A 17,682-nucleotide genomic window follows, 5' to 3' on the forward strand; every position below is an offset into this window, starting at 1 on the left:
CCCCCCCCCCCCGCTTCCTCCCTCGATCGAAGCTTTTCATCCCTCCCATTACTTTTTCCATTTGTTCACTCACGTGTTTGTGTATTTACTTTCCTTAATCTTTCGAACTGCTATAATCTCCGACAAGAGATGATTCTCGATTCATCATTTGCTACGTTTTTCAATGTTTCTCATCGTTATTAGTATACAATTATAGACTTAGCTTTAATGCAAAAAGAAAAGGAAAGACTTGTTCAACTCGAAGAATCGAGACATGCGGTACTGTAGTACAAATAATGGTACATCTTCCGAAAATGTTGAAATTAATATTAAAGGAATGAAACTTCCGAAATCCGAAGAAGAATTAGAAATTTGGAATAAATATGAAACAAGTTGGAAGAAAAATTCTGGAAATAATATCGTCGGGATTACCTTGAGATCTAGATGATTGTTCATCTAGGTATCAAAGGAAGCGATTAAATTTGAAAACTCTATCTGAAAAAATAGTCACATATCATTATATACAATATTATTATATATAAAGTACTTGATTGATATATTGGATAGTATGATGTAACATTTGTCTTGGTCTAATTTGATTATCATGTACCGTACTTTATCCTTACGTGTTGAAATTATGGAAAATTGGGGACAAGAACAATTATGAAGGGATGTTTCACGTCGGAAAGTTTATGAAAGTAAAAGTATATATAAATAATTGAGAACATTGAAAATCATTGCACATGTAAGAGTCGAAGTCAAAATGATTGCACATGTAAATACCTTGGATTTATCACAGGACACGTTGTTTGTTTCGTTGTGGTGTGTTACTCGTCAGAGAACGGTCGTTGTACTATAACTGGGCTAATTTTGATGCACGCTGATTAACAGGGCTACGGCATAATTGCTTCTATCACCACCAGTTTCTTCGTTGTTGCTAGAATGAAAATCCAATAGGATCAGTTTCTTTATCCTTCTAAATTAATTTTCCTTCTTCCTTAAATGTAGCTTTGTCTTCTTACTATGTTAAATTACAACTATGGCCACGCGTTACTTGTCTCCTGTCGATGAATTTTACTATCTTTTACATATCCCAAATGACTATCGTTCGTCCCGTATTTGTAAAATACATATAATACGCGCAAACATGTATGTAATTTGTATATGTATAATTATGTATTGTACATACGGTGTCGTGTATTAATATATTGTAATTTATATTTCGGTGTACGCGTGTGTAAAACGTATAATCACCGTTTTCTTATCGAACTGTTCAATTTATCCCGCGTACTGAATATCGCACTGAATGGTTGCAGTTTGTGTGTCATAGGAAGCTACTGACTACTCTCGCCTCTGTTTCAAACTGACCAGTAATCCGTTCGGCGCTTCTCATTTTACGAGCCCCATTATCATCCGTTACATTACTTCCCACGTGAGTGGGAAGTATTCGCTACTTACACATACAATACATACATACATGCAGGCTTGACTTTCATTCCCGTCGTTTTCTTACACATGCTCGAAACTGAATCCTCCGTAATCTCAACACCCTTGTTTCCTCTCAAACAGCGTTTAAATGTTTCTTTTTTTCCATTTTCTCTTTGTTTATACCTCTTGTAATATTATCTCGTAACAAATAGATATCAAATGTGGTTAGCTTTAAGTAAATTTACGAATTTTAAATTATTTATTATGTAACGCATGAGAGAAGATGAGTAGAATGTGGCTTGGGTAAGAAATTTAGCTTACAGATAATAATATAAATCACAATGTATTTTATTACAAATTTTCGAAACGAACAATACAATATTTATTAATTTTGAATTGTTCGGAAAGCCTACATAGACGATTGAGCGTGAATTCACAAGCGTGAAGTCACAGATTTATCCAGTCAAAGTAGCAAATGATCATAATTCATTGAAAAAATTTTAGCTTCAACAGTTTTATGTGATCAATATTTTTCGTCTTCAACGAAAACGTACTGGAAAATGTTGAAAATACTCTTAATAAAATCATTTGAAAAATTCTTTTTCCGTATTCATACACATGCTTAATGCACATATGGTAGTTCATATATGAAAAAGGAAAGTACGAGAGGGACGAAATAACGGGGAAATAACGGGGGAAAAAACAGAACAATCGCGCGTTATCGCTGAAATTTAGTATAAATATATAGTACTGTTCATTTGAAAGAGAAACGTTTCCTTAATTAATATCTCGTTCTATTCAAAAGACGCATTTTGGTGTAGTTTTATGGCACCCTACATACGCGTAAACAAATTCATCGTAAACCTGACTTGTGTATCGTATATTTTAAATCTATAGAAAAAGATGCGTTAATAATAAAATCAAATAAGAAAAGCTTATATTTGTATGCAAATTGAAACTAAACTAGTTGAGGAGGGTAGAATTTAACACAACTACCTCATTGTTTCTAACCATTGATAACACATTTCAGAAAGAAATTTCAGCTACAGTATTCATATTTAGGACCATGCGTAGGAAGATGCATGGGAAGCTTGTAGAGGAATATAATAGGGTAGTTAAAAGTCGGAAATGTTTCATTTCAAAAATACATGTGAAATTCGTATAAGTATGCACTTTGTGTAACTCTAAAGACTATAATGCTACAGGAATTCCACTTTCAAAGGGATCAATAATAGCATCTCCTTTCTTTTTTTCTCTTTTTTAAATTAATCAAATTTTCCTCATAAACAAGTTAAGTACATTCCGATTTTCTGTTCCGTTAGTTCTTAGGGGAATTACGGTCAATGCAATATACTGCAAATTTTTGCGACAAAACGTTTAAAAGTTCGAGAATTGTCGCAGGAGAGATAAGGGTAGGAAGAGAGTCACATCAAATTATATGTATTATATATAATACATATGTATTATATGTAACTATAAAAGACCGAAGCTGCATTAAGTAAATAATTATAAGCTGCAAAATCTGCAAAACCTTCGAAATCATATAAGTTTCAATACATCTCTAGCACCAGTATATGTGAGTATGTAAATTTGAAGAAGCAAATTATACATAGGAATATATACATGAAATGTTAGGATTTGAGAACTTTTATTACATTATTTATTCTTTTTAATAAAATATTTCTACGCTTATGTACTTTTAAGCGTTACGACAAACAAGAAAAGAATTTCTACCTGTCGCACGTCTATACACGTGCGCATATACAAGTATTATTTGTATTTATACAGGATGTCAAAAATAAAAATTTACGCATTTAACAAGTGTTTATATGGTAACAATAACCGAAAGAAATAAGTATTGTATACAAAAACATCCACCATCTGTAATTAACACATAAAAATTGCCTTCAATACGCTACATACTTTTTATGCTTTATTCATTTTTTTTCTTTATTTTTTTAACATCCTGCACATTACGTGCACTTTCTTGAAATAGCTTTTTTTCCAAATAATATTTATCGATATACAAGGACATATGAAAATATTTTATCTGGCCGAATGTTTATTCGGAATTTAGTATGTATATGTAATCGAACAATGTATAGACAAAACAATTGCAAACATTCTCTCTTCCACCTCTCATTTCCTCCAGATCTTCTCCTTTTCTCTGTTCATTCATCATCATCATCGTCGTTGTCGTCATAATTATTTAGTTTTCCTCTTACTCAAAAAATGCTAATTTAGTGCTCCCTTGGTATTAGGAGCATAAGGTTTTATGCAGAATGAACGCTCCTTCTTTGATCTATATCTGTTATATTGAATTTTTCATCTGATCTAATCTGTCTTCATCTGTCTTTTTTTCTTGTTTTTCTTCTTCTTCTTCTTCTTTTTCTTCTTTTTCTTCTTTTTCTTCTTTTTCTCCTCTTCCTCCCCCCTATTTATCAGAGAGAAGAATTTACCAAAATGAAAACGCGAACTCTATACTTTTATTTCATTTACCTTACCTAAAGTTTTTCAAAATCGTAAATACATTAGAAATAAATTCGACGAATTCGGCGAACTTTTCGACATTACTTCCAGTTACATATCATTATCGGTATGCATTTAAAACGTTCGAATAAGGCACACTTATTGCTTTTATAATTATGCATCTCGGTAACAACTGGTACTTCTCATACATGCATTCATCATCCATTTCTTCTGTTCCCCTTGTCTCTCCGATAGTGTAAACTTTGAAAGAGTTAGGAACTATGAAAATATACTTCGTTATTAGAATAATTTTGGTCACACGCATAATTTCAGCTCTGCCTTTTTGTCAATGTACTCATTTTTCTTGATACTAACAAACAAAAGAATACAATAGAGCTAAACTGCAATGCTCACATCACTCGCGAAACAGGCGATTTAGATATATTAGAAACAATGGAATCGGATAACAGTAACAACTCGATCGGAATACATTTTCTACCTACTTATATCCTTGTCGTTTTCGTTTCTTCGCCGTTTTCGTCTTCGTCATCATCGTTGTAATCCACATTATTCAGTGTGCGCGATCGAGAAGTCCTGCCGATCGAAAATTCTTATTTTCGCAGGTTTATCTTTTGTCGGAGAGAGATCTATTCTTAAACTAATGTAAAGTATTTTCTTAACAGCTTTTAACGAGACGGCTCCGCGAACTTAAATTATCGCGATTTAAAAATAAATTTGAATCATATTTTGTACATCAAAGAACTTCGTTTCATTTGAACACGGTTTGGATCTAGCTCGCGTATCGATGCATACATACATGAACAAATTCATTTTATAACGCATACAATTGCATCGATCCACGTTCGCGTCTACATTCACACTTTCATGATATACGCTACAATTAATGATTGTAATATACATTTCATAGGCACATTTCGTAACACTTCTCTTTTTCTTCTTTTTTATCCGTATCATATTCCATATCACTTTTTGCTCTTCTTCCACCTCTTCCTCCTCTTATCCTTCTTCTTCGTCTTCTTTTTCTTTTTCTTTTTCTTTTTCTTCTTCTTCTTCTTCTTCTTCTTCTTCTTCTTCTCATTCGCTTTCTCATTTTCCTTTTCCTTCTACCTTCGTTTACCACTTCAATAAATTTTTACCAAACGCTCGAACACACGACAAACACATTAACTAGCTACGTATTCGGCAAAATGGACTTGTCTATCTGAATTTATTTAAAGAACTTAATTATTCAATATAACTAACGGTTAAGTCTTTGGCGTTTGTACCAATGATTTTTCTATACGCGATTCATGTTTTCTGACGCTAATTTTCAAATAACGAATCTTTAAAAATTCGTGGTTTTGTGTAACGTAACGTACGTTGAATCATGTGGCTGTGATATAAATCTATAATATATGTACTTATTATCTATACATCTATCTCTTAATAGGCACATGCGCTTATTATTCAGTTTATGTACTTAATGTAATTAATAAACGCTGTTCACTCGTTTCGTGTATCGTTTCTTTTTCTATTCTTCCCAAAAATATCCTTCCTTAGATAGGATATATGTATTATACTCGTGAAAGTCGAACGGTTAATCGGTATTATCAATGTTACAGTAACGTTCAATTGTTCTAGGGAGAAATAAGAGATGCATTAACTTTACGTAAACTCGTCGCTATGTGTACAAATCTCTTTTCGAGCAGTCTTATTTATCTAACATAAATGCGAATGTAAACGCCATAAAAATCACAATTGCTGTAAAATGGTACATATTGTTCTAATAGTAATAATTAAAGAGGAAGATTGTTAAAAGGAAAGAAGAAATAATACGCATAAAATAATATACTCATGAGTCTAACTACTGCATAAGTTCAAAATATGGATAGAAAACACGCACAACCATTAACGTCGTATGACTAATTCATTACTTTCGGTACAAGGAAAGAAAGAATTCATTAAACGTGACAACAGAACATAAGAAAATAATTTCTTATGTTCTTTGGCTAGTGTTTACTGTAATAAACTTAGGAAATTATTACAGTGTGAACATATATACATAGGAAGTGATTTAAAAGCATAACTATAAGTAAAGCTTGTAAACAGTTATATCCAACCAATCCACTTTTTCTTTCAATAGAGAAAATGGAAATACATAAATATTTAAGTTCCTTTAGGCATTTTATCCATAAAGTATCACCCGTTTTCTCCACTTCTTTTCAATCTATCACTTCTCCCTTTCTACCCATGAACGTTAAAAAACAACCACGCGTTCGTAACACAATCATATTATGGAGATGATTTTATTATGAATTACGATACACGGAGCGAAGACTTGAACGAAAATATGAATTGACATCCGATTTGACTTTTCTTTCGTAATACAATATTTCACTTGCAACATAATATTTTGGCACTTGTTTTACTCTCAATCTCACGTTTTCTTCTTTTTTTTTGTTTCTGCCAGTCGTGTATTAAAATACACGTATTGACAAAAATATATAACACCGAAATAAAAACGCATCATATTCAGATGTGTCATTTCCACGCCCTATAACATATTCGGTACTGATTTATAATATAGCTGTGTGACATTTTACTTTCATAACGAAAAGGCAGGATTGTTTTTATTAAATGTCCTCCATTAGGAAAGACTCTTATTATTGCCTTGAAGAACACAACGAATACTGAAAAGCCGTACAGTACAGTTCCCACGTGTGCTTTCGAGAGTCTTCGTTGTAGAATTTCAAAATAATGCACCCGTAAATCACGTGTCATACGAAGGTAAACACAACATTCGGAGAGCACTTTCATACGCACAATTGTTTAATGGCTAGTTTTATTATATACTTATAGTTGTTCTTCAAGTTTCATAGGTCTTTGATATTCTCCTCTCCACATATATCTATATATATGCGTACATATACATAGAAAAATTGGCAAAAGAACTAAAATATCAGAAAGGAAAATGTGTTATGAATTCTGTTAGATTCTCTTTTGTCTGATTCGAACATTTTGAAATTGTGAGAGAATATTTAAAAATGGAAAAGAATATCATCGAGTAAGGTTATAAAAGAGAAAAAAAAAAGAAAGAGAAAAAAAAAAGGGAAAGAAAGAAAATTGATAAAAAAGAAAAAAAAAGACAAAAAAAATCAATTCCATGACGATGATATACCAAAGAGAAAGAATTATTTTGCATCCTCCATAGAATAATGGAGAATCGAAAATTAAAAAAAAAAACATCGTTATAAGCTACAAGAGATACAGCTCTCGTTAAACCGGTACGGCCCCCTCACGTTCTTTTTCTTGTTGTCGTACGGCAACAGCTGCCTCAACCAGTAAGTAGAGACACTTGAACTTGTCTTTATCCTCTTCGGGTGGTGTTGGAGGTGGCGTTTCATCTGTATGAGGACTGTGCGCGTTACGCGTATCATATACTTCTGTTTCATGCTGTACGTCAGATGTTTGGATAAGGTGTTGCCTCGGTGCACTCCAGTATGCGGCTTCATTTCCCATAGAAGATTCGTCATCGTCACTAAATAGAATGAAGGAAATAAAACGGATAATTAGTGATACTTTCATCGTTTAAGCTACGTATTGTCAATAAAATCGAAAAAGTAAAAAAATCATATAAGTGAATTTCAATATGCATACCCTCGTCGTGCTGGATGGGCAATTGTTTCATCGTAAGCACCAAGTTGACTGACATTTTGTTCAATTTTAGTTTCTGAATAAGGATACACTATCACACTTGGCCACTGTGTCGATGGACGTTCCTCTTCACTGTGGGAACTACTTTCATAATCATTTGGGCTGTCCTCTTCACTTCTAAAAATAATATGAAATACGAAACGAATTGAATATTTTCTAATGTAATATTTTTCTAATTATAAAATTAGAAAATTAAGGTTTAAGTTGCAACAAACCTATACATTAATCCAGCAGGATCTTCGTAATCATGATCTCTGCTTCGTTTCGGTGCACTCATACCAGCTAACGAATCCCAATTTTGATTGGATCTTGAGCCAAGACCGGATGATTGTTGATGGCTTCCTGCAGGCATTTTTTTACCACGACGAGATATTGTATACTGTAGGGGATCGTGACCTTCCCTTCGAATCATTTCTGGTAGAATTCGTCGTCTGGCATTTATAAACCAATTGCAAACCTATAACAACGAGCAAGTAACATTGAAGTATCAGTAGTCTGTATTATAAACAAGTTAAGAATTTTTACAAAGAAAACAGAAGAAAAATATAAGAAGATACGAAGTGAAAACGACATAGCATCACAACAGAGGATACCAACCTGGAGTACAGTCAAATTTGCTTCTTGACTCAGCGTTAACTTCTCGCTATCGCTTGGATAAGCATTGTATCTATGCTCGTAAAGCCATCGTTTTAAGATTTTCACGGAGTGCTTTGGTAAATTTCCTCGACGTTTTCTCACAGAATGCGTACCAGAATGATGAACTATTCCAGAATGGACCTTAGTACGTAATGCATTCGAATCATGTTCCGTATCGGAACCAAGGAAAACGTTCTCTTGCTGAAACAAAAACCAAAATTTATTGAATTAAATTTATCATTCAAGCACGGGTATTCTTTTTCCTCTGTTATTTCCTATCATTCATCCTTTCATTACGCTTGTTTCTGTGACAAATAGACACATATGTCCTTTATACTACGCATACCTACATTTTATTATTGCATATTACATTTATTCCATTTATCGCATATTACATTTCATAATAATATAATCCTCGTAAAAAGCAATTTCATAATCGAGGCAATCCAAAATTATTGCGTTATCTCTGTTTTACTTATTTATACCGAATATCGGTAATTAAATTTGAATAGATGGGTAATGTAATTTTTTTCTGCTGTACGCAGGCAAAAAAATTTTCATTTTAATTAAGAGAAATTTCGTTAAGAAAATAAAGTTGTTCTTTAAGTAATATAATGCTCAAACAGGATAAGTGTAAGAAAAAAAGGGGAAAAAAGATTAAAAAAAAGAAATAGAAGAAAAGAAAAACAAACGAAATCAAATAATTTTGACGATCAAAACGATCGATGTTTATCCTATAATTAAATAATTTGAAGTAATATCTTTATTCGATTTCCGATTTCGGATGGTTTGGAAAATTTTATGCTTTTCATTTATATTCGTGTGATAGATGAATTTATGTCTGTACACAGGCATATACGCTACTCTTTTAATGAATTTTTTTCTAAATTTTATTATGGCAATTTGTAATCATACAGGTACAATTACAAGTAATATTTCTTTTTTGTCTTTTATTTTCGTAATTTAGATCATTATGATCAATATCTATTGAAGTTTGTGAAAACACAAACTTCATTTTTTATATGATAGAAAAGAAACTAGAAAAGACACAGAATTAATGTGATGGTACAATTAAACGGACATCAAAATATCGTTCTGTTGAAAATATTTTTCTTCGTATACAGAAAAACAACAATTAAAGTTTATCTATCTCTCTGATTTGATCCATTCTGCTATTTTAGGTACACAATTATAATGCGATTATGCACTGCAGTCAAAAGAAAGAAAAAAAAGAGAAATGAGACCGAAAAGGAAAGAATAAAATATGCCGTACAATTGCCTATTAATTTTTCTAACTTCTTACAGGTGTCGTGTTTCAAAAAAATTGTAGATCCTACAGTTAAACAGAAATTTGCATATACGTATAATAATAAACTTGCATTACAGTACTTAATTATAAAGATCACTATATACGAAGATCATGTTACGCCAAAAGTAACTTTGCTATCGAAGTTTTATTTAAAGAGAAGAAAGATCGTGATCTATTATTTTATTAGTCAAACTGGTCGGCACATTTATCCATATTAAGAAATGTAAAAAAAAAATTAGATATTTTTGAAACATACATGAAATCATTGTAAATGTACGAGATACGGTGTAATTTCATCTTGTTTCACAAATTTCATAGACGATCGTATTCCTTTTTCTTCCGAATATCTAAGTGACGTGAAAAAGCATCCAATTTTGCTTCACTCTTATTCTTTCATTATGTATACTATTGATTTCTTTTTTTTTTTTCTTCTTTCTGGTAAACCTACACGCCCGGGGACTAAATCTGCGATCTTGGTTAGTTTGCACCGTCAACTAATCTTAGCGTTTGAATTTGTAGTTACGTAAGGTCCAGTAACCCGACGGCACAAAATTAGGATCCAAGCTCCTCACGGCTAGACGAAAACTATGACGACGTCGAGTGTCACGATGGCGATGGTGATAGCGATGGCGATGGCGGTGGCAGGGACGACGAAGACAACCACGACAACGACGACTACGGCGACGGCAACGGAGACGGCGACGACATAAACGAAGATGATAGGAATAGCGTACAGTGACAAAACTATACCTCAAACATTATCGGCTCGATGGAACGAATACGAGTAGCTAACGAAAAGAAAAAGCCACCCAACGACCTTAGTTTGGTCAGTACACGAAGCGCCGGTTTCTTCCTCCATTGAGCTAAATATACAACGAGTTGCCAGCGAGTTTACAGATGCACCGTGCGTTCTAATGGCGCACAAAGCTATTCGATGATCTATTCTCATCCTTTTTATTTCTTTCTTTCTTTCTTTTTCCAAATAATTATCATATATTGATATGATAATATAGTGAAACGTATGAAAGTAGAATATATCATTGCTGTAACAAAAAATAAGTTTGTAATTATTGTTACGTTTTCAATAGCTAAACAATACAAAGATATAGTTTCTACCTTTCAAAGGTGTAAAGTACTTTTAAAACAAAATTGTGCAAAGCAACAAAATTTTCAAATTGCCGAATTTATAATTCGACTGATAGTGTGTGAAGGAGTTATTAATATTACAATATAATCACAGTCTATAAATTTCTCGAAATTTCAAAACGTATCGAAGCTACTGACGAAATTTAAAACGATTTCGTCGATTTCATACAAACGATATATAATCGTTTGACAGCATTGAAAGAAAATAAAAAATATCGAATCAACGTTAGAGAAATATTACGAAATAAGTTTCATAAAGTATCTCAGTATCTATTTACAAAGTTACATCGTAATAGTGACAGTCGGTGACCCGTAACACGTTTGGAAGTTTTCCAAAAGATCATCATAGCATTACGCGACGTTAATTATTAGTACTCCTACTGCACTCAAAAATATCATGTACAGTACATGCAACACGGCTTTTCACACTGTGCGTTCTTGGCCTTTAATTTCCCGACTTTTAGTTTTTGTAAAATTCTTAAAAGACGAGAAATAAGACAAGAAATAATAGTTAAGGACATATCAAAATTATTCTTTGAATTTTCGTTCATATTTTTATCATAATCAATGCTCAGAAAGTATTTGATATCGAAAGAATTATTTGACGGTGGTAACCTTCGTGACATAAGCTTACGTACGCAATGTCCGGGGAATTTTGCATTGAATACACCGATTAAAAGCATTAAAGATGTAAATACATTTTGTTAGTGTTACTATATTAATGAACATTAGACGAATATTATACTACTTGTAATTTATTATTCAGGATCTTATTCCTTCAGCTACAAGCTCCATCTCTGTGATAATCCATAGTATAGAAATCGAAACTAAACTAATAAATAAATTAATCATGAAGTTTCAACAATTTCCAATACTATTTCCTACGCAAACAGATATTCCTATTCTGTTCGAAATAAGTTTACAAAAAAAATCCATTACTTTCTGTAACAAGCACTTGACATTTTATATTAATATCATTGATAATATAATTGCTACAATTAATTTACACGGTACTACTCTTACTAATTCCTTACTAATCCCCCCCCCCCCCCAAAATCAGACGATAAAACGAATTGTTTTTTTTTTCAATTCTGAATAATGAATGTTAAACTGATCGCTAACGATTTAAGCTTACAGTTAAATGGTGCCACGGGGTTTACACAAATGCTTACAGGGATCCCGACCATATTGATGTGCAACGGACTTAAAATCTATCCCTGAAGATACAAACTTTATCTCACACGTTACGTCTCAACGGGCATTTTAGAATATGTCAAATTTATGAAACATAAATGACGTAACTGCAATCATATGCGCAATACAAGATCATTTTGGAACAATCATATTTAATAATGCTTGTTACTTCTTTGAACAATTATTTTCAATTAATCAATTTACATTTACATTTTTCAAACATTATACCAATCGTATTATACGTCATAGAATGTTTAAGGTTATTTGACGAATACTATTAACGTAATACATTAGATATATGTTAAAAATAATCACGAAATGAAAATTCACAGAAACAGTCACAAGCTAACACACAACTGTACATAGATATATTTTCGTTTTCTTGAGTATTACAGGCATACAAGAGTGTAAGGAGCGTCAGTGTATGAGTAAATAAAACAGAGACAGTAAGACATCTAGAGGGAGGGAAAGGAGAAGGGAGTGAAGGTGGGACGGAGATGGGGAAGGGAGGAGAGATGGGGAAGGGAGGAGAGATGGGGGGGAGTGAGTGAGTGAGTGAGTGAGTGAGTGAGTGAGTGAGTGAGTGAGTGAGTGAGTGTGTGAGAGAGAGAGAGAGAGAGAGAGAGAGAGAGATATGAGTGACAATTGCGCAATAGGCACAATTTTTTGCTCTGATTCTGCAACACTGGTGGTGATAGACGATCAATCTTGAAATCAATTACTCGTTTTAATAAAACGTAAATTTTGCACAATTCCATGTCTAATTCGGTAATCATATGATATTTCATCGGCACATTACTATGAAGACTCGGAAAATAGAATTCAACAAAATTGTTAGTTCTATAAAGAAATTCAAGAAATTTATCTTAAATCGATGATCATTATCACCCTTACCTGTTACAAACATATTCGCATGCTGAGCGGAGGAAGAATTATCGTTAGGCGGCATAGTCGATAACGACAAAGGCGATATTGTGCGACGACAGTCAGTACTTTGCGAATGACGAAAATTATGCTGTAGTTGTTGATCAATTTGAGAGTTTAGTTGATGTTTGTGTCGATGATGATGTCGGTGATGGCGATGACGATGATGATGATGATGGTGGTGGTGGTGGTGATCGTTGCGGTGATGACGCCGATAACGATGATAACCTTGCTGCTTCTGTGGATGTCGAGGATGTTGATGCTGATCATCGTGATAATATTGGTTACGATACTGATGAAGGTAGTGTTGTTGTGTACCTGTCATTCTTTCGGTACTCTCTTTTTGTTCCAAGTGCATAGCGGCTGGTGGTAACATGACGTTCTTGTATTTATAATAACTTAAAAAGCTCGATACACGTTGCGAAAGATAACACGACACAATATTAAAATAACTGGGAACTTCAATGAAGAACTTTATCCAGATATTCCCAATCTTCACCGATGATTTTATGTCTTACTTTGAATAGTTCCTATAATCATCCCTATACTGCTTGACGTTGCGTATTGATTAGAATGATTAACATAACGTTTCTTTTTCTCACTAGATATTCTCGCCTTCTCTTTTTCCTTCTTTCCTTTTTTCCTCTTTTTCGGCTTTTTGTTCTCTGTACTTCTCAAATTTGGCGTTTAATTAATTCATTTAAATAACAAAACATAAAAGATTTTTATTCCATTTATCAGAAATCACGGAAATAAGTGATGTTTCAATAATGAGATTCTGATATTCTCCCTCTGTTGATCTTGTATTATTGCATTACTAATTATTGTTACAAAAATGACACCGATGACGTTATTTGAATGCTATTCACGTAATACAGCTGTATCTGACGGATTTGCATGGAAAGGTTTTGTTTTTTTTTTCTCATTTTAAATAACTCAATTTTCACTTTTAAATATTATTCTGCTTTCTTTTTTCTTTACTCTCCGTTGACACTTTTAAAAGCTAGATAGTTTAGTTTACTCAAGATTCATTTCTGATTAATCAGCTTCTTTTTATTTTCATTTGTTTATTTATTTCTTGCAACTAAAAAATTTATTTTGTTCATAATTCGTCCCTACTTAGAAATCGTTCGACAGACAATGGCGAAGGACAAAGAAAAAAGAACAAAAACGAAAAAAAAAGGAAAAAATATACAATAATAAAACCGTGATTCCTTTTCTTTAAATTGAAAACGCACTTACTTCACTTCCGATTATTTGCAACGACTGAAAAGCAACGAGGTGATTAAAAACAAAAATATCTTCTGCATTACTCGTATTCAACTTCAAGAACTGATCAAATCCTGCCGCACGACGTCCATAACGCGACTGGGCCAACCATGTCGGAAGCCGGCTTGACAGAGGCGTCTGACAAGAGGCAAATCAAACACAAGAATGAGTGCATGTGCACACAGCAAAGAGAAAGAAAGATTTGCGCGCGCGTATCCACTTCTCGCTTCTTGGCCTGTCAGCCATTAGACTGTCTCACCAACATAGCCCCCCTTCCCTTCTATTTGCGTCTTTCCCGCCATATAGACTTCGTAAGTATACAACATCGAGAGCCGTTGGTTGGTGTTCTAGTAATGATAGCGTGCGTTATCCCCTCCAGGGCAGGTATGTGCTTTATTGGCGGGAAACACATTCCACCATATACAACTATGTAAGCGATGAGTACTTGAGCATAAAAGAGTACTCTCCACCGACTTTGATAACATTGAAACATGTAAAACTCGACATTTTGAATAACTTTCTCTTGTGAATATAATCACCGTTGAAGCTTAATTCTCGAGATATTAGTAAAATTCCTTCGTTACTAAGCATTGAATTTTGCCTGTACGTACTTATATACGTCCATAGCAGCGTGTGCGTAAGCTTAGGACCATGGCTTATCTTCTGTTTCTATAAACACATCACCTCGATAGCTGAACGGTAGAACGTAACGGGAGGAATCATATAATGCAATCTCGTGGAAAAGTATCTACATATATATGATATATACTTATATCTGAGCGGTGGTTGTATGCATAAGAAAAAATTGTTAAAAATACCAAGTTTTACGACATATCTAAAAATCATCGAAATCACTACAGAGTATTCTTTTATACACGATTACCAAGCGGTATACGTTTGGGTTTCGAATATCAAAACCCCGTATTATCAAAACTTTACACATTTTATGCTCCATTTTAGTGGTTTCATATATCATTAGCGTTTCTTTATTTTTTTCTTGCTGTTAATTTCTTATTGTAAACAATTCATACAAATTCATACGTTACGTTCATCACCACAAACTTGTATTTAACAAAATTTCTCGTTTGATGACGCCCATTTTTTCTACTCAATTTGACCGGTACTTCTCTTCTACTTTCTTTATAGTTTTTTCGTTATACTTTTAAAATAAGACATAAATTATTCTTAACATTATTTAATGCATACTTAAATGTGAAAGAGAAAAAAGGGAAAGAATCTTTTACGTGTTTATCGTACGTTACAAATAAATATGATATTCGTATGACACCCCATTTAAAAGGTAGAGATACGTGAATAGATAATATAAGATAAGGTTATAAGATAAAGTATAATCTAAGAATAGAAAAAGCATGAAACGGTTGCACGTGCACATAGAAAAAAAAAGAAAATGCACTACTTCGATATGACCTAATTTTCTAAAAATTACTAATGGATTCTATTGCCTATCGTTACATTTTCGCAATGAAAAGATTTATAGAATAAAAATGACATGTCCGTAATATCTGCTGAATATATCTCGGTATCTCAGTTGAAAATAGATAATGTGAAACATTTGTATGAACAAATGCATGATTTTTTCCTTTACACTGAACACGTATATGTTTCTGTGTACACGAATTTAACTAAACAATATAGAAAATTATGAAAAGCACGTGGGAATGTATAAACGATTTACATACATACTATCATGTATACGTATTTTACTTGTAAGAAGATCTACATAGCCAGAAAACTTTTTATACGTTCTTCATTTTGTACTACTATTATTAATATACTAAAATTCAGTTTCATTTAAATAAAAAATGCAGTTAACAGCTTCTGACTTTCGATACTATTATTTATCCCTGGACGTCTCGAATAACATAAAAGTTTATTTTTATCTTATCGTGTCAACCCTTATATGACCGTTTCAATCGATGATATTTCTAACGCGATAAAACTGTTATCATATTCCTTCCTTTTTCTCTCTATTGCTTAGTCAATACGAAATTTACCCCTATTCATCGGCATTAACATCTTCGTCTTCAACATGCCAATTTATAATAATTGATTAATATTACGAAAAACTGGTCCTGCCTTTTTTAGTTTTACGTTTTTCTCTTCTTTCAAAGGTGTTTGTAAGCAATTCGTATATACGCATACACGCGCGCGCGTCCATACAATGTGTACACAAGCATAAACTTTCTTTCTGGCCAAACTACACTGCGCTACAGTTTTTGTTCCACAGTAATCGTCACAGAAACTATTTAGTACCTCGTCCGTAATTACTTTGCGAGTCTCTTTGTTAGATCCTTTAAATGGTTTAAACGAATGTTGAATCGTGCGTGTGACTATCGAATGAATTTATACCTTTTGTTAGCTATCTACTGCTATCTCTGCTAACGCAAATTGGCAGAACTCAAACAAATTACCATTTTTTTATTCATATAAATACGATCAGAAAGCATATACATAAATTTCGAATTTGTTTTAAAAGAGATACTTTTTAAACATAGTTGCCACTAAGTAACATCAATAATTGAACACGATATTTTTTACTAAGAAAGGACATTTTAACTTAAAAAACGGAAAAAATGAAAAGGAAGAGGGAAGAATAAAAAAAAAAGAAAAAATAAGAATAAACTCTGAACAAACCCTGTGTTTAAGGACAAAAGAATATCAGATTGTAAAAGTAATGGTGTACGTATCTTATACACAGCACTTTTTATTCGATGACCAAAGTAATGATAATGTCATATATTGCTAGCTTACTATTTCTGTCGTAAAGAAAGAGAAAAAAGGGAAAATAAAAAGAAAACTTCCAATCAACTTGCTGCTGTTTAATACATTGATCCTTAAATGGATTAGTATTCATCGAACGAGTCTTTTGCAGAGGAGATGTTTTAAAAGCAACATACGACCAAGCTTCAAACCTTCTACACGCAAAGGAACATCGATTCAAGAGGAGAGACGAACATTCTTCATAGGTCAGCTAGCATAGAACGATTTTAGATACGGCCTTTGGGCTGCTCGTGCCTCGCGTCGTGGTATGTCTTCGCAACTATTTCGCTCCAATAATCATTTAATGTACAGATATCATATGTCATACCTATTCTTAACTAAAATCCATTTCCAAATATACCCTAAGGTAGTAAAGTAGTAAATTCGATTTCTTATTTGATTCACATTTACAGGGTGGATACGATTACGAGATCTTATATACGTGTCTTGTACAAAAGAAGAAAATGGGGGGTGGGGCAGAGATTAGGGAAGAAAAGAGAAACCACGCGTAACGAGAAACATCGCATTTCGATTCAAAATTCTATATTGCTGTTCGATTAAACAGCAATAAATTTATCTGTACATTCCCCTTGGTTTTATCAATAACAATCGAGATTACTGCGACAGAAGAAATTATACTTCTATTCCACATATGATAGCCTCTACCGTCTCGTAACACTCAACACGATAACCTTACTGTATACATAATTCGAGGGATGGAAGAACTAAAAATTATGATACCGATAACTGATAATACTCGTGTCATGAATGAAAGCAATGTTAAACTAGTTTTATATAAAAATAAGTCCGACACCCCCCCCCCCCCCCCCCCC

The 17,682-nt window shown here is 33.1% G+C and overlaps 1 protein-coding gene across 1 annotated transcript; it reads right to left on the minus strand.

The window, feature by feature from the left end:
- Window positions 1–7,137: 7,137 nt before the first annotated feature.
- LOC108547309 (homeobox protein unc-62) lies at window positions 7,138–13,796 on the minus strand. Its single transcript, XM_017899763.1, is given in 6 exon segments — window positions 7,138–7,414; window positions 7,534–7,707; window positions 7,806–8,047; window positions 8,188–8,410; window positions 8,412–8,427; window positions 12,770–13,796. Coding segments are annotated over 6 exon segments (1,323 nt in total). The 5' UTR covers window positions 13,176–13,796; the 3' UTR covers window positions 7,138–7,152.
- Between the last annotated feature and the right edge of the window lie 3,886 nt (window positions 13,797–17,682).

The sequence above is a fragment of the Eufriesea mexicana genome, unplaced genomic scaffold (genome assembly GCF_001483705.2).
Source record: "Eufriesea mexicana isolate 0111107269 unplaced genomic scaffold, ASM148370v2 scaffold994, whole genome shotgun sequence".
NCBI lineage: Eukaryota > Metazoa > Arthropoda > Insecta > Hymenoptera > Apidae > Eufriesea > Eufriesea mexicana.